We start from the raw sequence: 24,632 nt of genomic DNA, 5'->3' as shown, positions 1-24,632 counted from the left end.
CTTACATGTTCATGGACAGGCTACTTAGTCTACCAAAATGTAAACGTTGTATCCTTTGCGATTTCCAGGATCTCCCAAAATCAAAGACACAAAATATCTTTAATGTTGGCGAATGCATCCTCTGTGGCTCTTGTTCTACATTTATCACACGTTTATTGCCTCAGAATCAGTGAGCCATCCCACAGAAAGCTACTAATGTTGTGTCCTTGGCAAGTAGTCTCCTTGTCTCAAGTCAATGTGCCGTAGATTTGCCACAGTAGACCAACAGTGGTGCCAGTTAAGACAAGTTTAGGCTGCAAGTGTTCTGCTAACATCGGCATGTAACAAAGACCTAATCTTATTTATGTCATAACAAAAGTCTCTAAATATGTGCCGTGTGTTTCTAGGACAGAGATATGACTTCCAGACAAAGCCCGAGAGCAGATATCTTTACCATCGGGGACTGCAAAGAGATTGAGGGTATGGAACACTTGCCCGAGGCCTTGGACAGTGACCCCATGTACAGCTCGAACTTCGAGCAGTGGGACACCTACTGGGAGGACCTGACTAAGTACACCAAGCTCACTAGCTGCGACATCTGGGGCACAAAGGAGGTGGACTTCCTGGGCCTGGACGACTTCTCCAGTCCCTACCAGGACGAGGAGGTAATCAGCAAGACGCCGACATTGGCGCAGCTCAACAGCGAGGACTCGCAGCCGGTGTGCGACACGCTGTACCACCCGGACCTACTACTGGGCCAGAAGCCGCACGCACTTCCCGCTTCGGCCAACTTCAAAAAGACGGCGCCCCGACTGGCCATCCCCGGCTCGTCCTTGGCTCGGGGTCTACCAGACTTCGCCGAGGGTTGCCAGAAGGCCACTCGGCCTGTGCCGTCCACCACCGAAACTATGTGCAAGGCCCAGTTGCAGGGACCCAAGGTACTCTGCCCAGTCTCAGACAGCAAGGACTACGTGTGCAAGGCCAAAGTGCACATCAACTCTCCACGCCGGCCTACGGTAGACGTCAAGTTACCACAGGCTAATATAACCATAAAGTCCCACTTCACTGAGGCCCCGGCCGCCTGCATCACGGGCTCCCTATCCGGTGCCGCTGCCGTCACTATTGCCACCCCTCCGACTGAAGAGAAGGACACACCGGAACCCCAGTTGGGGGTGCCCCCCGTTCCAGAAAAGGGCATCGGCCAAGTGGTGTCCTACAAACTGTTCCCCGTGACTGGGGACAGTCAGACCCTGGGGGCTGATGCCTTACAGGAGAAAAAGGAAGAGGAACACAACTACTCTCTCTTCCTCATGCAAGGGAAGCACACGGGTGAAGAGGAGCCCGAGGCGGAGGACGAAGACGACGAGGAGGAAGAGGAGGAGGAGGAGGAGGAGGCGGAGGACCTGGAACTGGATGACGAGGATCACGACGAGGGCTTCGGCAGCGAGCACGAGCTCTCCGAAAACGAGGAAGAGGAGGAAGAGGACGATGAGGACTACGAGGGCGACAAGGATGACGACATGAGCGACACGTTCTCGGAGCCCGGTACGTGACCGGCGTTGGGTGGGACGTTGTGGGCCTTTTTCCCATTTCCTCCCAGGCTTCCCTCCCCAGTCATGCTTACTCTGGATTTTACGTGTTCTGTGCTGTCAGGTATTCTATGGGCTTTCTCTCTCTGTCAAAGTTAACGTGTCATAACGCATTATTATTTCGTTGGTCGTTCATTAATTTTGACACTCCAGTACGAGAATAGTATGGCCCAAGATTTTTTAGTAGAATTTCATTTTTATACTGTATATGTAGATTATAAAATCCTTTTTAAAGGTACGGCAACACAACTGTATAGCCAGTTAATCCCCAAGATGTGCGATTTAATCACAATTTATCTGAAAAATTATCATTAGGCAGCCCTAATAATAGTCAATGCTCATATTGTTCTTCCATTGGGGTGTCAGAATTGGCACGATTACAGTAAAGGCAATCGAGAAAAAAACACGTCATGACTTTCAAATTAACGAAAACACGTTAAGTCTGACAGCCCTTTATATATAGCTATACATTTTCTTTGTTAGCTAAAAAAAAACAAAAAAAATGTTTATTTGTGCAGATAAAATACCATAAATTTATTTGGTTATTTGTTAAATGTTCTAGTCTTAGAACAATCAGTTCCTTCTTAATTTGTAAAGACCACAAACAATGAATCATCCATTCATCCGTAATTCTACCACTCTGAAAGGGCAGTTTGAGAGATTCACTAATTCCCAGCCGTCCTTCCTTACGGCATTTGCTTTAACGTAATCGATAAATTAAAGTCACTCTTAAGCTAACCAATTTAGCACAATGAGATTTTAATTAAAATCTTTATTTTAACAGATTCGGTCAATCGCTCAATGGAATGTAATTAAATAGGAGCTGAGCTGGACGGAAAGCCAGCACAGTGTGTGGGTTATGGGAATTAGGGTCGATAAACACTGGTGAGGGGTATTTAGCAACGTCACTTTGACTACGCGGTAAACTCATTTTAAGAGACTGGGCCGCAGCTGTGGGTAGGCCGCTCTCCCCGAGGAAGCATGAGATGCACACGCAGTCAAACGCATCACCTTCCCTTTTTTTCCGGCACTGAAGAGAGAGCGTGCAATTGCAGAAGCATTCTACAGAACCGTAGGTTTAGTGTAAACACTGCGTTTTGCCCTATATCTCCCATTATGTTGCTCTGTCAGTGTCATTAACATACTAATGAGGTCTGGGCTGCAAAGCTTTGGAACACAGAACCCCGCATTGAGCAAAGAGCTTTGATGTGGGTAACAAAGGGCTGAAGTGCAGCAGCTCTAGTTTTTTGGGTGCAGAAGGAACAGCACTCAACGTAAAAGGTCGCAGCAGTTTTGGTTACTTTGTATCACCGCGGAACTGACCGGCTCCCCCCCCTCCCCGCTAGGATGCGACGACGCCGACGTGAAGGGTGCGACGGTGGGGATCTCGCGGAAGAGGGGCAAGCGGCGCTACTTCTGGGAGTACAGCGAGCAGCTGACCCCCTCCAAGCAGGAGCGCATGCTGAAACCCTCCGAGTGGGACAGGGACACGTTGCCAAGCAACATGTACCAAAAGAATGGTCTTCACCACGGTGAGGCGCTATTTTGATGAGGGTGCGAGTGTGAGTCTATATATATATATGATAGATAGATAGATATGTATATATAATAGGTGTGTATAGATGTAGCTATGCATTGTATAAAAATTGTCTATATGACATTTAATTGTGTACACGCATATGGATATATGTATGTATATGTGTATAAAGAGTGTGTTTTATGGCATGTATGAATAGTGTGTGTATATATGCGAGTGTGTGTGTGTGTTGGGGGGAAATGTTTTACATTCTCAGTGGCTCTTAACTTCCTCTGAGTTAATGATTTCTAATCCTGCCCTAAAGAAGGGAAGAAGAATTACAAAATAAGTTCTGCCTCCTTGTGCTTGGCAGCCTTTAAGTTTCCATTTAATAAGCAGGCTGCCAGTTTGTCTTGTCTTGCCAAGGGACAGCCAGGAATTCTGTTGGCGTGGGGGGGTGCATTTTCTCAATCTTATCCCCACAAACACCGCAGAATTTGCACACGGTGCATAAACGAGGAGGAACTGTGACACGTGGTGTAATCACAGGAATCCAGGCAGCATTTTGAACGCCTGTGTGCTCGTAGACAGGGGGTGCTGTCCCAATGTGAAACGGAGCAACAGATCAGTTTAATTCAGCTCCAGTCGGTTCTGTGGGATTTGAACTTTCTCACCTGGTTCCCCATTTCCTCTTGTGCTTTTTCTGCTGTTCAGGTGATTATAAGTTTACTGTAGTGCATGTTTGTATTTTATTTTTTTTTGTCCTCGTCGTGGATATTTTTGGGGAAATGAAAGCATTTTCTGTAGACGAGGCTCCCTTATGAAAAGTGAACCCTGTAACATGTGTGAGTCTCCCCTGAGGTCAGAGGTCAGCGCTCCTTGTGTGCGTTATGTCATTATATGTGAACAGTGTGTGTATATGCGAGTGTGCATGTGTGCTGTTAAACTTAGGGTACATTTATTCGTTTTTGTACCCTATAATGCTGTGTGTGTGTGTGTGTGTGTGTGTGTGTGTGTGTGTGTGTGTGTGTGTGTGTGTGTGTGTGTGTGTGTGTGTGTGTGTGTGTTTTTGAGCTTGTTGGTAAATGGACCAGTACGGCCTCTTCTGGATTTTAGTTCCCTTGTATTTTACGGTCACCGTCAGCCTTATTAAACAGCTGGTCACTAATGATGGATGGATGGATGGATGGAATTTTCCAGCAGTGCGGCAGGAACTATCCAGTCAGACTTCCATTACTGTCCCCTCTCTCCATCCTATCCGCGCGGCCCGCATGCGTGACGCTGTTGCCTGCTGTTGCATCAGGCAAATACACGGTGAAGAAGTCTCGCCGGACAGACGTGGAGGACCTCACTCCCAATCCGCGGAAGCTGCTGCAGATCGGAAACGAGCTGCGGAAGCTCAACAAGGTCATCAGCGACCTGACGCCCGTCAGCGAGCTGCCACTGACCGCCCGGCCGCGTTCCCGCAAGGAGAAGAACAAACTAGCGTCCAGGTAACCACCCGTTCGCCCTGCCGCCTGTGCTGACGTGCCTTCCTCTGTCTGCCAAGCAGTTTCTATTCTTGCATCTCATCGCTGGATATTTATACCGGCACATTAATAGAACAGAACAGTAAACATATATAACAGCATTAATCCACACCATTAATTACCGACCACACCCGAATCTATTCAGTGTCCCAAATTCTTAACTCTACCCTTCCTCTACGCCTACCTGCACCCACCCCTACTCTTATCACACCCTTAGACACTAAAGTGGGGGGGTGGGGGGGCAGGCAGTATTATCCGCAAAGGGCCGGTGTGTGTGTGCAGGTTTTTGGGATAACCTTTAGGTCAGCTGTTCAAAGCCAGGTGTGAGGACTCTTCAGCCAATATGCATAAGATTGGATTAAATTGGATAATCGCGGGGTAAGAATTATAAGAAAAATAGGAGGAAAATATTGTATAGAAATAACCCAGACATACGTAATAGATAAATAAATGAAAAAATTAATTATGGTAAAGCTGATTTGCATTATATATACACTATATAGATGAAAGTATTGGGACACCTGGCCATTATACAGACACAAACTTTTATGACGTCCCATTATAAATCATAGGCATCAATATGGAGTTGGTCCCCCCTTTGCAGCTATAACAGCTGCCACTCTTCTGGGAAGGGTTTGCGCAAGATTATGGAGTGTGTCTGTGGGGATTTCTGCCCATTCATCCAGAAGAGCATTTGTGAGGTCAGGCACTGATGTTGGACGTGAAGGCCTGGCTCACAGTCTCCATCCTAGTTCATCTAGTTTAAGGTGTTCGATGGGGTTGAGGTCAGGGCTCTGTATGGGCCAATCAAATTCTTCTACACCAAACTCACCCAACCATGTCTTTATGGACCTTGCTTTGTGCACTGGGGCACAGTCATGCTGGAACAGTAAAGGACCTTCCTTCCCCAAACTGTTCCCACAATGTTGGCAGCATGGAATTGTCCAGAATGTCTTGGTATGCATCGGCCAGGTCTACCAGTACTTTTGTCCATGTCATGTATAACAGGGCCTAGAGTTGGCTGTTAGTCTGCGTAAGTAAACAGCTCCTCTGGTCTAAGTGCTGATGTGTGTAACTTTAGCTCACTTGGTGTGCAGATGTCTCGCCTCTGACTGCAGCCGTTTTTCTGGACGGATTTCTAACATTAATATCTTTCGGCTTAATGACGTGTGTCAGGATAAAGCAAAGCATTAACTCTCGTGTCGTATCTGCCCCCCCCCAGAGCTTGCCGGCTGAAGAAGAAGGCTCAGTATGAGGCCAACAAAGTCAAGCTGTGGGGTCTCAACACGGAATATGGTAGGTATGGTGTAGATGCACCCAGGCTGAGATGTTTAGTGGTATTGTTAGACTTAAATGGGCCTTAAACCTGCAAAGCCAACGTTTTGGGGCCTCAACAAGGAATAAGGTAATAATACTTGTGTGGTCAATTATTCAATTATAATAAATATAGAGATTTTTACGATGTTTCAGTGTCAGCAGGATTGCTTCTCTTTATCTCACGTAACACTGCCTTTGTATATTTTAGAGGTGCAAAATTTTCATTTGTGTTTAATTTGTGCTTCCCCGTGGCCTTAGTCTATAGTTCATAGCGGTGTTTCCCAACTCGGTCCTCGGGGACCCGCCGGCAGTCCATGTTTTTGCTCCCACCCAGCTCCCTGAAGGGGGACTGAAAGGTAGCAAAAATGTGGACGGTCTAGGAGGGAGCAAAAACATGGTCTCCGAGGACCAGGTTGGGAAACGCGGCTCTATGCACGAATCCTCCCCTGTTCGCATCTAAAGCGGTAACCTGGTGTCCGTTGGCTTTGCAGACCGGCTCCTGTTTGTAATTACTGCCATTAAGGATGACATCGTAAACAGAGTGCAGAACCTCTTCGAGGACAGGGCAACAAGTATGGTCGATAAACTGGATCGACTCATCAAGGAAACACTCGGTAAGCTACTTAATACATCTGAGTATCTTTACTCTGTCAGGTTTCAAATTAAAACAGGCATTATATTATACATATATCGTATACTACTATACTATACTCAGTACGAGTCAAAACCTGTGTCGCACCCCAGGCAAAATTTTGCCACCCAAGTCCCTCATCCGAGATACCGAAAAATGCTTGCTAAGTCGACACCCCCTCAAAATATGACATCAGCGGTTGTCCAGTACTGATTATACTATACATCTATGATATTTTCTAAGCTATTGTAACTATATCATACAGTTATAGCAGTTAATTGTCCATATAGCTGTTTAGCGTTAGCTGCATTGTTTAGTGCAATGTGACTATGGACCGTTACAAAGAGACCTATGGTGTCTGCTGCAGACTGAGGTCTGTTTTGACCGCTAATCGCTTTGTGTTCCCAGTGAGCTCACCAGTCGCTGGACAGACGTCAGACTTTGTGAACCAGATCCTAGAGAACACCAGCGGGGGGGATCCCACCGGGGGTCTCGTTGGGCTCCGCGTTCCGACATCAAAAGTGTAGGGGGGGCCACACGGAGGAGATGAACCCATCCGCATCATCTGTGTCCCATTACGTTCTGCATGTGCAGGTCATATAGAGAAACATCTACATGCCTAATTTGAATATATATATACCTATTCTTGTGTATGTATATTTATATTATGCACTTGCATTTATACAGAAATTGTACTTATTTCTTTATCCACTTGTGTGGAAACTTGCCATTTGTTTGTTACGAGTAATCTGTCCAGCTACCGGTTTCAAACTCCAAGCCAATGTGTGAGAACTCTTCTCTCGTGGTATTTTCTTTAACGGGAAAAAAAAACCAACAACAAACATAACAGTCAAACAAAATAATATCGGTATTTGTCGTAGCCTGAATACAGCATGCTTATCGTGGGAATCAGACAGTAGTAACTCGAGAAGAAAAAATCACATCGTAACAATGTCCGTTGTTTCTGTGCTCTGAAGAGAGGACGTAGCTAAATCGAAATAGCGCGGTATTCTCGCGTTGCCTGTTAGCGCAATATTCGCGCTGCACTGAGAAGTGATATTGATGTGATTCGCACCATCTGCTTACTGCTGGAAATAAGTAGCATTTAAGGTTGCCAGAGAAATAAGATCCCAAAAGGCAAGTGACCACAACAACAAACTGGCATATGCTTCGATCAGCAGGATTCGTCCGTCAAACGTTAACCGCTCGGGGGGGGAAAATGGCAGGCGGTCACATGCATGTCGAGAGTTAACGGTTGACGCGACGGGCAAATGAGGCTGCCGCGGCTTCCGTTGGTCTTTTGCTGCCCTGCTGATAGATAGTGAGGATTTATATGGCTGTAATAAGTAGCCCTGATGGATGATAGTTGTTCTGATGAAAACGAGGCTTCAACAGATAAACCACATACTATATTCCTCTGTGTGCTTTGGTTCAGATCACTTTAACATTTAAAACACGACGGATTTTGTAAGCGGGGATGGGACAGGAAAGATGTAATTCCTAAGTTTTAATTTGTTAATATTTGTATGTACCAATCAATATTCATTGTGCCTTGTACTTCAGAGGAAAGGATGACAAGACTCTCCCAGAGGTTTAAAGGAAATATACTTTTTTCACAGAAGAGTGACATTGGGAGGGTGGAGCTTTTGGTTTTCTAATATATTTTAGGTCTTTATGATAATATGAATATACATTGGAATGTTGAAAATGTAGATATTTGCCACAGAGTCTGTGCGTTGTATCATAAGATGGCTCTAAGGGAAACGCTTTCAGTTTTTGGTACTTGACTGGGCAAAGGGGGGTTACTAAGAAAAAAAAAGAAAAAAAAGAAGAAAAAAAAGACAAAACATTTGCACATTATATGTAGATTGTTTTTGTACCAAAGATGAATGCAACAAAAATGGCAAGTGGCCTGTGTAAGTAAGGCTTTGCACAGCTTACCTAACACCGTATTGAATGTAGAAAAAGTGGTTAGGGTCAGGGATACTCATTGAACTGTGAATTTCGTTTGGGTCCAATTATCGACGACAGGAGGTGTCCGTTTGCACCTGACGTAGGCCGGTGGTTTCGTTGGCTTCTTACGGAGATGTGCTGCTTCGAAAGGGTAGTTGTGCTTTTTCTCACCCCATGTAGACTCTTGCCATTCTGTTATCGTTTTAAATAGATCTTTTTTTTTTTTTTTTTAGAAAAAAAGAACGTATTGGTAAGAGAAGAATGTAAGAGCATCAGAATATAGTTTTTTTTTTTTTTTTTTAAGCATGTTTAAGCATTACCGCAAATTACCAAATGGTTTAGTAATTGTATAGTTTACATATACAAATGAAAACTATATAATTTTAAGTACTGTATGTGTTCTATATATATACACATTCTTTATATATATGTGTGTGTGTGTATATATACATACACACGCATGCATGTGTACGTACACACACATTGATACACATATATTGCTACATGTTTGATTTTTTTTTTTAGCTACTGGGTTGTTAAGCGTGATGCTTTCTAAAAATCTTTGTTCACATTCAAAAGGAAAATATATCTTTCTTTTTTGTACATATAAGTATGTTTCTTGTTTAGTAAAATTAATCCATTTAGATGTATATAAATCGATACTTTTGACAGAATGCTTGCACTGTATAAGAAGTTGAGATGGTCTGTTTCGTAGTATTCATGCATTTCTTTTAGGAATATTCCATCTGAGGGGAAGGGGATAGACAATGTTTTGGCCTTCTAAATACAGACTGAATTGGAGGATTACAGAAAGCACTTTCCGATGCACACTTTAAGAAAATAAGAAATGTAGGAGAAAAGTTTTTTTTAATGGTAAATGATTGTCTGATTGTTTCAGTTGCTTTGGGGTAACGTGTACACTCAGTGTTTGAAAGTTACGGTGATTTCCTTCAGACAGATGATTTACCAAGGAGAACAGCTTTAAGAGTTTGGAACAAATCAATTGACTCAGCCTCATTTGCGTGGCTGACACAATCAAAACTATGTGCTGAGAATTGAAATGTGATAGAAATGGGATTTAGTGTTTATAACTACGTGTCAATAACTGTGCAACACTAAATTTCGGTAGTGTGGTTAATTTTTTTTTTGCATAGATCCTTTGTATAACGTTACAAAGGTGATTATTTACCCAATATAAACAAAAAAAGCCTGGATCACACCTTTTTAGATTCCAGGCAGAGAACCCAAAAAAGTAACAAAAAATAAATAGATGCTCCCCAGGTTACAATGCGGTTACGTTCCGATAAAAAATATCGTGAGTCAGATATATCGTATGGCAAAAATGCATGTTAATACAGTACATCTAATCTGTCAAACATCATGGACTAGACTAGCCTGCTTAAAACACTTACATTAGCCTACAGTTTTATAAAAGTGTTGAATATGTCATGTAATTTATTGAATAAAATGAAAAACATTTACCCATCGTGAAGTCGAAATATCGTAACACGAACCATCGTAACCCGGGGAGCATCTATGTAAATTTAAAAAATAAAAAAATGTATCAGGAAAACAACTGGACGTCCACACCTCCCCCAATACGCTAACTGCAAGAATGGCATGCGTAACATAAAGCCTGATCCGAGTGCCTATACCGTTAGATCCGCAGATGGTCTAGAACGGTCTAATCTCAGTAGAAGCCTAGCTGAACCGAACTTCTTTCAGCACATTTCCTTGCTGCTGCATTTTCCCCCCCTTTTATGTCTAAAGAGTAACTTATCACCAGAAACATCAATATGTTATGATTTACTATTTCCGCGGGTTTTTTAATTTCAGCAAACAAAATGCCGACTTTTTTTTTTTTTTTTTTTCCTTCATGATTTCTCCCGATAATGAAATATTCGAAAATGGAGACCGCGCGCTCTCTCGGAAACTAGAATGCTGTTTAAGCATTACGGATATTTTGTTTTCCTAGCTTTTATTGTTACACTAGCAGTGTAGGCTAGTTTGTCTGTACCATCCATTCTCATGGGGAGATGTTCATTTTGTAAATAAACTATTAAGCTAAGAAAATTCCCTTTAAATGCTGTGTAGAAGTGTATATAGTATGTTCAGTAATATATTAAATAATATATAAACGGAAAGCACTTTGTTGGAAAAACAAAAACACAAAAACAAGAGCATTTTGTATAATTCTTCCATTTGCTGCTAAACTAAGCTAGTCGGAACGCTGCAGTGACGGTTTGACTTCAATGGGTGGACATGGACGATGAGAAACTGAAGTCCAAAGGAAGGCAGCCAACCTTAGATAAGAAGGTTGTTATGTTCTGGTGACTTTGTCATGAGTCTTCTGCCTTCAGTAGAGATTTCCTATGGAAACTGGATTCTGCTTTGAGATTTTTTTTTTTTTTCCAGGTCGATGTACAGTGTGGACACGTCTCTTCTGGACGTCTCCAGATGATTATCTATTTACTTTTATGTTTTGTTTTATTTTATTTTCTTTTTCGGCTCCCCCATTTCTACTTTTTAACATAGTTGGGACCAATAGGTGTCCAGAGGTATTTGCCGAAGCTCTCGTTTTGTGAAAGGTTCAGTTCAAACAATGATTAAAAAAAAAAAATAAAAAAAAAAGTATCTCTGTACTGTACTGTACGTTTGTTGTTGCCAGTGAGAAAATACAGAGGACCTTTGCCTTGGTGACTGTCCGTCCAGTCGCCATGGCAACATTTCCTGGCTTTCATAGTACTGTCTAAAGCTAACGCACTCCAGCTTGGTAATAGGCTAAATGACAATATTAGTCATGTTGAAAATATCTATGATGAATGGTAGTATGGTTTAAAAAAAAAAAAAATCTAAAAGAAGTGTCATTGAATTAGATGTTTTATTGGCTGTTCACCAGAGCTGAAACTGCAGTCACAGCGGTGGTGTTCCTGCAGGTTTTCACGTGTAACATGACGTACGCGAGCTGTGCAGCTTTACGTTATATCCAGGGGACTCTGTGGCATTTTTAAAAACAGAAACGGTCGCAACTTAATGCCAGTAATTGTTCTTTCTGCTTACTTTATTACCTTAAGAGAAGAAATGGATATTAGCAAATGCATAGTTTGAATGCATATTTAGTTTGATTCAGGATTATCAAAAGTATTTTAACAAGTAAAATGGGAGAGTATACGTCCTTCATTTATTTCTTTTTATGTATTTTTTTTGTTTTTTAGCATGCCGAGAGTATGTAGTTCAGTTTGTAGTGTGTACAATAATTATGCTATTGACTGTGCCCTATGCAGATTTTACTCTCATGAGTAACACAGTATGTTGCTTCTTTCACAGCTTTCCAAGGATAAGGGCAGGGGCTTTTACCTGGATATATTATGGGGTGTACTTATAGTCCTATGGATACTATTGTGGTTCTAAACTACTGACCAATAAGGTTTGACTGTGTCTCCTTCCTTGTAATGATACGGGGTCGTCCAAAGTAATTTGATAAGTATTTCTTTGAGGAAAGCTGGTCTTAACGTTGTCGACTTGAAAATGTTCTTTTAAGCATTTTGTAAACAGTAGAATGCTCTATTTTGGACATCGGTTTATGGACGTCGGTCGTGGATCCCATCACTTTATTTCTTCCTCCTCTGTGTAACCTCGTAATGTCTCTCGACAGATCCGGCTGAGATGCTTTGGTGCGCGTACACAAGCATACGGGGGTCGGCTTCCGCAAGTCGCGGCAGGCAAACGCCAGTGCTGGTACATCTTTAACGTCTATCACCGTGGCACTAGCTCGATCGTACGTGCGCAGTGTAACTTGCGGAATCCCCTCCGATCTTTTGCCTGCAGAGATCTGACTTGTCCATCCAATTGTACAGCATACTCAGCTGGTCTTTTCATAGAATTGAATAGAGTAGTTTATATTTTGCTAGAGAAACTGTGGGAATGCATTTGGCATGACCCTTTCTGCATGCAGATCAACTTTATATATGTGATATGGTTTCATTATTGGCACCCTGTGTGGTGCACACAATAGTAACATTACTAAACGATCAGTGTCAGTTATGACATAATTCATGCTATTTCATATTTACATTTGGATGTAGACTTCATGTGGGTTACATTTCTATCGGCCAGACTATTTGAGTAAAACATGCCAACAAGTTTCTTGCATGGTAAGAAATCCCCACGTTGTATTTCATTTCCCAGTAGATTTAATCTATTTTTAATACAATGGTATTCTGGTGATTCGGGTGCCTTAAAATGAATACTTCAGCTTGATCTCCTCATTCCTCAAAACGTCAACACTTTTGTTCACTATCAAGTTGAAGGTAATATTTGCCCCTGAGTTTTTGTTTTGTTTGTTTTTAAATGATTGTTTCACTAATGTGGTTTATGTTTATTTTTACTTCCCAAAAAAAAACTGAGTCATGTTTTGTCTAAAGCTGCTCCATGATTTTTTCCAAGTCTAAAGATGAATGTAGTCTTCCTTCAAAAGATTAAAACAAAAAGACGTTGAAATACGGTGATACGTCCAGTCTAGCAGGGAAGGCCTATCCAAAGAAAGCTAAAGTTCAAGAATCAAATTGCTTTGTCTGTGTATCTCTGTGTGATTTCCTATTTACTTATTCCCCCCCCCCCAAATTGCTGTGTTTTGTATTTAACAGTCTAAATGTTCAGATGTTTGCCTTTGAAGTCTTTACTCCTGTCTTTTCATAGCTTCACATGTATGCTGGTCATTTTAAATGTTTTTATTTTCCTGTTTGTTTTGTTTTCTAAACGAGAAGCTAGAAAAATGCTCTTCCACGCCACAATAAAGAAATACTCATGTTTAATACAGTAAGCAGTAAGAAATTGGGCTATTTTGTGATTATCGTGGGAGGGGTAGAAAAACAAAAAGAGAAGCTGAACTTGTAAAGCAGGGATGATGTCACACCTAATGCGCTCGCCCCCCTGGTGGATCCTGAAAGTGAATGTGCCTCCTAATGCCACGCTTTTTGCCATTACTGTCCCTGTTTAGTTGCAGGAGGAGTGTCATACACAAAAAGCAAACGTTTGTCAGTGGGGGCAGAAAAACAAACATCTGTAAACGAAACATGACACCAGCAAAGCGTTTGCATTGTCAGACTGTCAATGTAAACACTTTGTAACTCGGACACGGAGACCAAAATAATAATAATAATGATAATAAAAACCAAGGCCTCCCTATGCTTCCATACCTGAGTGATGGTGAACTGCACCTGAAGGCCACATGTTCAGGTTGGCACGACAAATGTCTGCACATACTGGGAGACAAACGGAGTTCAATGCTCCGAATCGCCTTCCAGGCACAGGCATGTACTGGAGTGCTGTGACCTGACAGAAATCACATGCTTTAGAATCTGCTCAAGACACCGCCATGTCAGTGCCAAACTCTATTCTTGAGTCAAGGCCAAAGCGTTTCACTGATTTTTTTTTTTTTTTAACCTAAAAGTAACTTTATTTCCGAAGGTCATTTGAGGCCAGTTGGGTACGGGGTCCCTTTGTCCTACACTGTAGTGTAGACCTATATACTCTCGCACCTGGACACATGCAGACCATACAAAGACTACCAGGTAACAGAACTCTGTCAGAAGTACCACAGTCTCATCCACACATTGCAATGAACTACATTTCCTTCCAAAGTTAAAATAGTTGAAGTGTCGGAAGCGATATGAAACTTTTTCGTCGTTCTTAACCATACGACGTGAGGTAGTTTCGTGGTTTTTTTCAAATGCTGCTTAAAAAGCACAAAATTTTCGAATCCACGCTAAACTCGGTATGTGAAGTCTCACCTTTTCTGGGAAGAAAAAAAAAGTAATACAACACACTTCATGCACTTGTCGTGATTGCTTATTATGTTGTATGGTATACTACTGGAGAACTAGCATGGGATATTTAGATAGCTACTGCTGTGTACGTTCTCCCAAAATGTAACGTTGTGTCACGGTAGGAAGGCTGTATTTCATTGCTAAGTGCTATAATAAATATTTTTGGTGACATATTTAAGCTAATCTGCAGAAGTGTATCCTGCTGAAACGAACCTTAACTCCATCATAATAGTCATGTTAGTAACTGTAGTTAACATATATGCCTGTTCAAGACAATATCTAAACAGTTGTAATATTTATGTTGTTTAATTGTTGTGCTGGGATTATACTTTTGATGTTACATTTTGTTTTATTTTGAGGCACGACTGTTGGAGATAGTGAATTACAAGATTTGTATGTGTACTAATGAGACGTAGACTTAGTTGCAGTCTGCTCGTGATACTGTGCCTCTTTTTTATTATTTTAATTATTATCATTATATTTCACGGCGTTGTATCAGCCAGGAGTTGATACTACAATTGCTTGTAACTATTATAGTCTAGTTCTGTTATTGATTTTAATATTCAGAAATAAACCTTAGAAAATCATACTGGGATCCTGTTTGTACATATGTTCCCCCGCTATATATGTACTTGTAGGAGTAAAAATGATTTCAGACGTTCAACAAATTTAATATGGAGAATAATTAAAAAAAAATAAAATAAAAAAACTCAGATTTGAGCACCGTCAGGCGACGAAAAGTTATTTGGAGTAATAAATTTGCATTAAGAGCAGCCACTGGGGGATTCTTTTCCTTGTGTGTGTGTGTATAAAAAAAATAAAATAATAATTCGCACTTTCCCAAAAGAGGATTCAGATAGATGGTATTCATAGCCTGGGTCCTTATTGAGCTAGTATGCGAAAAATTCATTGCAGTCATAAAGCACTTATGTAAGTCGCTCTGGCTAAGGGCATCTGCCAAATACTGTAAATGTAAATGGGTCGACACATTACGTTGCGTTAATATGTGTAATGCGTTAAGTTTTTTATGTGGATTTGTGACTGACCCATAAAAGGCCTAAGTTTGACATAATACAGTTTTATAGACTTTCGATTAATAGATCACCCCAAACGTTCAGCGATACAGAAGACGGAAGAGACGGTAGATTGGCTAACAGTTTTAATTAAAATATATAAACAACGCCACAGGTTCTCAGGTTATTCTCATACCGAGTCTCCTTCCATTAGGCCTATACTTAAGTTCGTTTTTATACATCACTGTTTGATCATCATTCCAGATATTATAGGACGTCCGCTACAGTACGTTTCTAACTATTAAAAAGATCAGGCGCTAAGTCAAGTTTACCTGAGGATTGACTTTATTTTTGAAGGAGGATTGGCATCCGGGATAAAATACTCGGCGACAGACTTAAAATACAGGGGGATATAGCCCCGAGTAATCGGACCTTACGACGCACATGGTCTGTTAAATATTAATTACTGCATCAAAGGTTTGTAATAATTATAGGGATAACAGTACGGTTTTAAAACACTGCCTCACTTCAAGGATCAACCAAAGCGATACGTCGAAACATTTATAAGACGACGGGGCGGAAAACTTAAATTGTTTTAAGTAGATTAACAACAGATTAGAGTAACTGTAACGACTTGCCAGCTCATAACAACTACTTTTACATGGGTCTCCGTCTTGTATAAACCTAAAATGTCACACTCAAAATCATGCGTAGTTCAAGACTATAAATATCAGTAGAGGAAGGTTTCTGCAAGAAAATTACACTGCGTTGCAAATAACGGTGGACCCCAAATACACACCTCGATTGGCTCACCGCTGCAGGACGTTTCAGTTCATCGTTACCGGTTAGATACTTGCGACTCTTACCGAGATTCACGCAAAGGCGTTTGAGCTGCAGACTCGTCGCTCGCCGTACAGCTGTTATGGCGGCTGCTACAGACCCCAGGGTACCGATAATCAGCTCCGATCTGGAGCTAAAAGCCTTTATAAGGGTGAGCGTCAGGACATCGCGGCCATGTCTGGGTGCAGTGTTTCCATTTTTGCTGTTTCGGGTCATTTGCTGCAGACCCCCGGCATCGTGAACTGTGCAAATCATGTTATGTAATTCATCTGCGCTACCAAAAAAAAAGCGGAAAAAAATCCTTTGTCGCAGTTCCTTTGATCCAATTTCATAACTAGCTATGCATAAAGTACAGATGTATTCTTTCCATATATCAGGATATAAGAACATTTCCGGAATCCCACGAAGAGCTCATGGATCTAAACTCAAAAGTTAAAGAGAAAATCACTGAACTCAGACTACGGATTCAGGTCAGTGGAAAAAATATTTGGTTTGCGGTCCGTAATTTATATTTAAGAAGATTGCGAGTTGGAAACATAGTAGGCTAAACTCATCAGGCGTCTTAGTTTATAGATATAATCCTGGCTCGTACGTGCACGAATTTGCTATTTAGCCGTACTTAACCTTTTTAACAGGGCCTTTTTGCTATCAGTTTGACAGTATCCACCATCCGATAAGCGTCCATGAAACATTAAATGGCCGTTTGACGCTTCCCGGTACCTCGTCGGAATATAACTATTGTTGAAAATACTGAGTGCCGTCATCACAAAATAACTTGGCATTTAGTTGGCGTTACAGGTGTGATTATAGGTGTCAGAGTACAGTGAACGCAAATGTAAAGTTGACTAAGGCCAATTTGCATTTAACTCTAGGCCTAATATGTTGTTATAATACGATTTAACCCCTGGCCCGCAGTTAACGTTCATGTTTGTTACACTCAGAGTGCTGTACGCAATGAAATATTTATTGCAACTGATACTTTCAATGTTACTGCATGAAAAATCTGGATTGCTTAATACTCCATGACAATATTTGGCTTCCATTAGACCTTAACTGGTTTTTACTTCCCGGCAAAATTCTCTAAATTGCATTGAAATGATAATTAAACAAAAAACCTCGTTACTGGAGATGATGCGTTGAGTTTAAGTTTAAAATGCGCTTTTATATCGTGCACCTACCCTGTTACGAAGATGTGATACTAGTATTGCATGGTTCTCCGTTGATTCCCGTTTGAAAAACACGTTTTGTTCGCATTTTGCCCAGTATTTGGATCGTTCAATGCGTCATCTAATTAGTGTAAGGCTTCTAAACCTAGTGACCAGTATAATTTTACCAGCCATTTTATTATAATTATTGATCAGTTGTGGTGTCACCCCATGACTCGCATGGATTCCCAACTAACGTGACAAATTTTCTCGTATTGGTCTTTTTTTATATAGTATTATTCTTTATTAACTGCGTGTACGCGCATCATACAAATAAATAGTGATCGAACGTATTGAGTTCATGAACTGTTATCATTTTCAAAACTCCTTTCCACAGGATCTGGAGGAAATGGGTAAGGAGCAAGACAAGGAGTCCGAAAGGCTTGCCATGCTCAGTGAGGCGGAAGGCTACCGGAAGCGGCTGCTGAGGTGACGTGGCACTACGTGGCTTTTCATTGGTTCTCTTTCTTGAAAGGTGCTGCTGTTATCCAATGAGAGAAGGTGTTTATGGCCCCTTTAGACTGAGCCGATTGCCATAGCTAGTAATGGGATTTTGTGTCCTCACATATTCATGTTAAAAATTGCAGATGTAAACAAGGGAGTGAATGTTTCTCACAGTCCGCTATATCTATTCGGGTCGCTGGTTTGATATTGACACATCCGTTAGTGTAAATGTATACAGGCACATTTTATATTAATATGTTTCTGTCCAACGTTCCTTAAGACTTTGCCTTCTGTTTGCTGATTTAAATATGTAAATTAACCCTTCTAGCATTTTCTAGGCACTTTACGTGCCAAGCCAGTACACTGGAGGGCATTGTAACCCACGCACATTCATTTACTCTGCTACACACTAAGGGCAATTGAGAGTCATCCTTTTACTTGAGCTGCAGAATCGCATCGTCAGAGGTTTGCCAACTGGTTTGGAATCGAACCGGACGTCATCACTGCCAGAACGCCCAGGCTGCCTAATTATGCCACCATGTAACGAATTCAGATCCATTTCAAACTTGTTAAAACACAAGTAGCAACTGATTTCCATTCATATCAATCGGATGAGTTGCTATATCCTTATTTTTAGCGTCGTATGTTCCAGGGATCTGTATGTGCATTAAATGCGTAATGCAGTATTATTTAAATGGTAGACTTGCTACAAAATAAGATTTGAGATTTCTTGTACATACGTACATAGGGAAATTTGTTGTCGCCAGACATGTAACGGAGCTACACAGCATACAATAAAACAAAGGCGTCAAAAGCGTGAAAGCGCAAAAAAGCGTGAAAATCGATGTTTAACAAGGAATTGCCGAAGTACAATATTAAATATGTAAAACAAATCGCCAAACCGAAAATGGCTGAATAAAGTACATAAAATAAAAGTGGCTAAAGTAGAAAATATGAGTAAAGTGCAGTGTATGAACATTAGTCAAAAACTGTATTAAGTGCATTAGCATCGATCTCATGAGTAAACTTACGGTATGCTGCATGTAAGATTCCGTCTTTCGTGTTATGCATTAATTATTTGCAAAGGGTGCTTGCAGGGACAAAACTGTGTGGTATGTCCTCGGATTCAGAGCCCCTGACATCTGATAGCTGTGAATTAGCCCCGTTTTTGGAAACGGAGTGTGGCGGGATGCTGCGGTCACTCGTTCTGTCCTTCATTTTCTTCGCAGAGACCAGACGACGTGGAGGAAAGCCAACCTGGCGTGCAGGACGGCCATCGACAGGCGTCAGCAGGAGGAGCTGCTCGGCGCTTCTGACGTCCCGCTGCGGCCGAGGTACCTGCGACTGCATGTCCGATTGGTTCCGGAATTTTCCCACTCAGCTTTCTGTGTGTTTTCACTTTGTTGCTGTCGTGTTTTAAATTTAGAATTTAGTTGCCACACCACAGCGCGCGACAACGAAATGTGCCCTCTATGTGTGACAACGTGACATAGCAGGGGGCAGCTAATGGGAGCAGTGCTTGGGGGTGGTACCTTGTTCAGGGTACCTCAGTACCAGTACTGGTCGGGATTCAAACCTGCAATCTTTCGATTAAACGCGCACATCCCTAACCACTAAGCCACTAGTAGGGGTTAGGGTTCCCAGCAAGGTTAGAGCCTAGAGTCCCCAGTGTGGGAGGGGTCAGTGTTTGTGTAGAACGAGTAGAATATGGGTTCAGGTCCCTTTGTTATCGATGGCAACCAGGGATTGCTCCCCCAAATACTCTGGGGCTTGAGTCCCACAGAGGACACTAGGTTCGTGTTCCCTTGCACGAGGGCCAGAGAGGGTGGTATCACACTGGGGAAGGTGGTCCGAAGTCCCCTAGCAAGAATGTGGGTGGTTCAGCTCCTGCATTTTTGTGACTTTAAATATTTATGAAAAATTGTATATATTTTTTTCCTGTGTGCAATGTTGTGCTAATTTTTAAATTCCCTTTAAATTCCCTTATGTTTAAATGTCTGTAATGCACTTTTTAAACCTTGTAGTTAAAACAGTGCTATATAAACAAACCTTGATTGATTGACTGAGTGAGTGATACTCTTCCCTGTCATACTTTGTTAAAATCTTGTTATAAAGAGCTCTGGGAAGGAGGTAGGTGCTCACTGGGTAGCACTGTGGCCTTTCGGCTTACCATGAGGTTGTGGGTTCGATTCCCTGTGCTGTAATGGGTTCCCTCTTGGAAATCCATTTGAACATGCTGGGCTACGTTTCTCAAAAGCATAGTAGTTAACAGTGTAGAGTGTACAACAAAAATGGGTTAATTCCTGGCCAATATCACTAAAATGGTAAGAAAATACAAATCCCCTGCATTCGATACATTTTTATTTATTTATTTGTTTGTTTGTTTATTTTGATGACTCATTCGTACCTCCAGGGCGTGGATAATTCTGCTCTTGCACAAATCTGTGGGGAGACTCTTGTTCTTCACAGATCAGTCTTTTCAGCTGTTTTTTGCTGGGGGGGGGAGGGGGTTTGTCGCTCTCCCTCCCGCTGTAAAATACCCCAGAAGTGTTCCGTCGCAGCTTAGGAGACATACTTGGCCAGTTCGAAGTTCTCACTCTTTTGTTTCTTTTAAAAACTTTTGTGATTTATTAATTTATTTTGCAGTATGTTTGGTAGGACTGCACGATATCACATCTCTGTATAACTGCGTACACCGAATTCATACAGATGACTATAGATACATACAGATAACTTTTGGGCCTCACAAATCGCCTCTAAGTAATATTTCAGGCGTGCTACTAAGTAAACGTTCGTTTAGGACCGAGAATTTGGCATCCGGACAAATGTGTACGCCTCGCCAAACATGCCGGAACCCCGTCTGAGTCGCATAAATTTTGTTTTGGTTTGACCAAAGAATGCGCTCGCAATATTCATCACGTTTCCCCGTACAAATATTCCTTGGCAAAGTTTTTGTCTTGCGGCTGTATGCAGTTTTGTCAGCAGTGTTGTTTCTTTTTGGGCACCGTCCATAGACCCTACCGTCATGTAATGTCCTTTGTACCTTCGGACCAGTCACTGAGACGCACATTTCTGTGGATGAGTCTTGTCAGGTCAGAAGCACTTATCCGTCTGTTTTTCATTGCAAGGTTTCGCAAATAGCAAATTGTGCGTGGCCTCGTTTTAGGGACCGCTGCCTCGTTTTAGGGACCGCTGCCTTCATTTTGGAGACCACTGCACCTTCTATCCTTCATATCGTCTGTCTTCCTATACCTCCTAACCACCTCTGAAACTCTTTTTTTTTTTTTTGCATATTTTCAGTAGCCTACTAATTCAATATCTTATTTTTTTATCCATTGCCATCTCACAAGTCTCACAGTCCAATTTCTTGTTCAGACAATTCCTTACCGTGTGACTCCATGTTGCATTCGACACAACCCACACAAAAATTGCGACTGCTGTGATGTTCGCGGGTCATGTCATGACCGCGTTCATGGAAACAGTCTTAATTGGAGATCACAGGTGCGTTCACTTTCGTTGCAGTGTTCAGAGGTGTACTCGGATTTTATCGCGTTGCATTTGAGGTCTGTATTTTCACCGTAGTGAAAATGAAATGATGCCCCCCCCCTTTGATAATTTAGCTGGTTGAGTGGAGGTCTGCAGAAGCATAATGAGACATCCCTCGGTCGCTGGTTCGATTCTGGCTTGACGGAGCGTGGATTAGGGGGAGTGCATGGCTGGGAGTGGTTGGGGGACTGTGCCCAAGATCAGAAGTTTGCTGGTTCAAACCCCATGGTTGGCAGACGAATTTCACCCCTGGGTCCCTGTGCAAGACCATTAACCATAATTACTTCAGAGACTGTCTGGTCTTGCTTTCTCAAATGTGCTTTGCTTTGCATGAACGCATCTCCTAAAGAAATATACTGTAAATCGCTCGTAGTGAAGGTGTGTTCTCCCTTTATAGGTAAGATAAGCACTTATTTTAATGTGTCTATATACATTTTTAATGTGTGGCTGTAAATTTACGATTGTCATGCTGTTTTGGTAGATTTTGGGAATGGTCCGGGAATGGACATAAAGATACAAAATCCTGATTAAAGCGGGAAAAATTCCGGAAGAACAGAAGCACAAATGCTGGGAATCCGGCGTGTCCCAGTCGGCTTCTTTGTTCCAACAGGAAGATGACCAAAGTGGGCGTGGCCCAGACTGCCGGTCACATGACCGAATGTCTGATGAGCGTCACACGCATGATGTCACAGCAGGTTAAAATGAGTGAGGAGACCATTGGAACTCTGGGTAAGTGGCCTTCCATATTATGCTTTGGGCTGCCTGTCTCTGACTAAACCTGCAGTATACCGAATGACAGCTGCATTTTGTTGTCCAATAGATCAGGACTTATTTAAATGCATCTTATTGTTGCGTTTTGATGAAGTCAGGAAAGCGTTTCATTGTTTTCTACCCAAGCCGCAAAACGTTTATTTCCGTCACATTTCCTTGTACGTTTTCTCCCATATTATATATTTTTCTCGCCATTTAATTGTTTAGAAATGATCTTCAAAGGGTATCATTAGTCTGTATTAGTTCATGGCCAATGGACCAGCCGTTTGAAGCGGGATCGTGTTTTTGAGTTTTTAAAAATCATTAAGATCTTAAATGTTGTTCTCTGCATGCTGACGCAATGAACCTTTGTCTAGCCTCTAAGTCTGCAGGCGTAAATGGTAAATATCACCATGCCGCAAAGACTGAGCGCTGTTCCGATCGGAGCTGGTCGTCTGTGGGTTGGTGCTGGGGATTACGCACGTGATTTCATAACAAGTTGTTGGCTCCCTTGTTGTCTCCCATACTTTTGTGCTTGTTCGAAATTTTCAAATAGATAATCTTAGATTTATTCTCGGTTTCCAATGCAGTGTCTCAGATGTAGGCGCCGCATATTGTGTCTGTTAGACGAGCAGAAATCTAAGTGTTTGGCGAAGACGGATGCATTACGCAGCTAAAGCTAAAGCGTGATATCCCTGATTCCTCTGTCAAAATGAAATGCTTATTCATGCTGACGGATTTTAAAAAAAACTCTCTCCTCGTTAGCCTTTGACGTAAGCTTCTCATTTGCTTGCATGCTGTCTGTCCGTCAGAGTTGTTTCTGTGAACGTCGATCGCATCGCCTTGGATTTATTGAAATATTGAGTTTATTGAAGTATCTGAGATACTTCAGACCGTCACACGCTATCGTTTTCTCCTCCCAGCTGCTTCTTCTAGAATACTGACAGAAACGAATGAAGAGTTTAAGTCTATGACGGGGGCTTTGCACTCGGGGGCCAATCTCCTCAGCAGCTACAGTCAGCAAGAGCTGATTGACGGGCTGCTTATCCTCCTCGCCCTGGTCCTATTTTTGGCAACAGTTCTGTACATCCTGAAGAAAAGACTGACTCCCCTTTTGTAATCAGTTGCCCAATTGCATCTGTCAGATATTTTTCTTCTGAGAAAATGACAAATTTAACAATTAAAATGTAATAATGTAGCACCTCTCTTTAAAAACGAAGTAATGTTATGAAGACGGATACCATGGTAATATTCTGGTTAAGACTTGAATTGTTAATAACTGGGTTAATGGTTTATTTACTTTGGTCATTAACCGATTAGTAATGGAAGCAATCCTTTGCAATAGTGGTTAATTTTCATTTCAAGTATATTAATGAACTCATCGAATATTTGTTCATTTGTGCAACTTTGATCCATTTTTTTTTTTATACTTGTTTGACATTCAAATAGGACTTAATTCTCTGAATTTCTCCCATCTTGGGCAGGTCCTCTGATTAACCAATCAGCATGCTTGAGCGTTGGACTCATTTTGCATTTATAAACACTGCTTCTGTGCTTGGGTACCGGCAAATGTTGTTGAATAGCCAAAGAGATGCAGTTTAAGCACCAAATCTGAGGCACCCACAGCCTCCATTCTGCCTCAGACCTCCAGACATGCTGGGTAATATTGGCTGAAATTGAATATATGCAATTTTTTATAAATAACGATATAATATTTATTCTCTCAATGCTGTTTGTGCTGTATTTTTCAAATCAAATAAAGTATATATGCCGAAGCTGTAAGACTGTTCTGTCCGGCTAGTCTCATATTAACTTAAATAATAAATGTTTCCTCAGTGACTATACACCGCGTCTTCTCAAACCACGTATTTGTCCTGTTGTGAGTCTGCCACTAGAACCCACTTAATTTAAACGAATGGCGGAAGCCATTTAGGAATAAGTAACGTGGGTGATCTGGGTCTTCAACGTCCTCGTATTAAATACGTATAATAATTTTATAAATAATTTTCATACTGTGCTATTAATATTATCGATAAAATTGAGATAATATAGATAGTTTACGAATTTATCTATCCATCCATCCATCCTGAGAAATAGAAGATCTCAGTGCACGCAGGGAACTTTGTGCAGAATGGAATTTTAAATGACAGCTTGACAGAGGGTTAAGTCACGAGACTGGACCGCCTGGTGTCTGATTCTGAAGAACTGTAATTTGAAGTGTCATGTATAGAAATCGAAAAATTACTTGGTTTTCACCTAAAGTAATGAATCAATTCCGTGCGCACAGGACCTCGATTTATAATCTTATATCCAGATTCCTCCGCTGTTTCTAAAAATATCACGTAGGCCTACTTCTAAATTACCAGCTCGGCCTTTTTGGCCATTAAACTCGTTTGCTGCATCACAATATTACGCTGATGCCTTGAATTTAATCACATCATGTTTAACGTTGACGAATAACGAGCTCGTGCATGGTGTATAACTTCGCTTAG

The 24,632-nt window shown here is 41.6% G+C and overlaps 2 protein-coding genes across 3 annotated transcripts in view; both read left to right on the top strand.

Moving 5' to 3' along the window:
• Positions 1–14,929, top strand: part of crebrf (creb3 regulatory factor) — a 30,599-nt gene extending 15,670 nt beyond the window's left edge. For both annotated transcript variants that reach the window (XM_048995183.1, XM_048995182.1), the window contains 6 exons: positions 387–1,524; positions 2,915–3,100; positions 4,388–4,577; positions 5,836–5,909; positions 6,422–6,544; positions 6,970–14,929. In XM_048995183.1, coding sequence (XP_048851140.1) covers positions 387–1,524; positions 2,915–3,100; positions 4,388–4,577; positions 5,836–5,909; positions 6,422–6,544; positions 6,970–7,088 — 1,830 coding nt within the window. In that variant the 3' untranslated portion in view covers positions 7,089–14,929. The remainder of the gene's footprint in view (positions 1–386; positions 1,525–2,914; positions 3,101–4,387; positions 4,578–5,835; positions 5,910–6,421; positions 6,545–6,969) is intronic.
• A 1,189-nt stretch (positions 14,930–16,118) lies between these two features.
• On the top strand, positions 16,119–23,915 carry bnip1b (BCL2 interacting protein 1b). The gene is made up of 6 exons (XM_048995222.1): positions 16,119–16,346; positions 16,573–16,665; positions 17,738–17,829; positions 19,074–19,178; positions 22,001–22,119; positions 23,064–23,915. Exons 1-6 carry the CDS (start codon positions 16,278–16,280, stop codon positions 23,258–23,260), a joined length of 675 nt encoding a protein of 224 aa, XP_048851179.1. The 5' UTR covers positions 16,119–16,277; the 3' UTR covers positions 23,261–23,915.
• Positions 23,916–24,632: the final 717 nt, after the last annotated feature.

Source organism: Brienomyrus brachyistius, chromosome 24 (genome assembly GCF_023856365.1).
Source record: "Brienomyrus brachyistius isolate T26 chromosome 24, BBRACH_0.4, whole genome shotgun sequence".
Lineage (NCBI taxonomy): Eukaryota > Metazoa > Chordata > Actinopteri > Osteoglossiformes > Mormyridae > Brienomyrus > Brienomyrus brachyistius.
This window is presented reverse-complemented; position numbering and strand designations above follow the sequence as displayed.

Bases quoted from the DNA above. Each gene is read 5' to 3' on its own strand.
- bnip1b (XM_048995222.1), top strand. From the start codon at position 16,278: ATGGCGGCTGCTACAGACCCCAGGGTACCGATAATCAGCTCCGATCTG. The intron at 16,666-17,737 runs GTCAGTGGAAAA...TCCTTTCCACAG, and splicing joins AACTCAGACTACGGATTCAG to GATCTGGAGGAAATGGGTAA. The intron at 17,830-19,073 runs GTGACGTGGCAC...TTTTCTTCGCAG, and splicing joins TACCGGAAGCGGCTGCTGAG to AGACCAGACGACGTGGAGGA.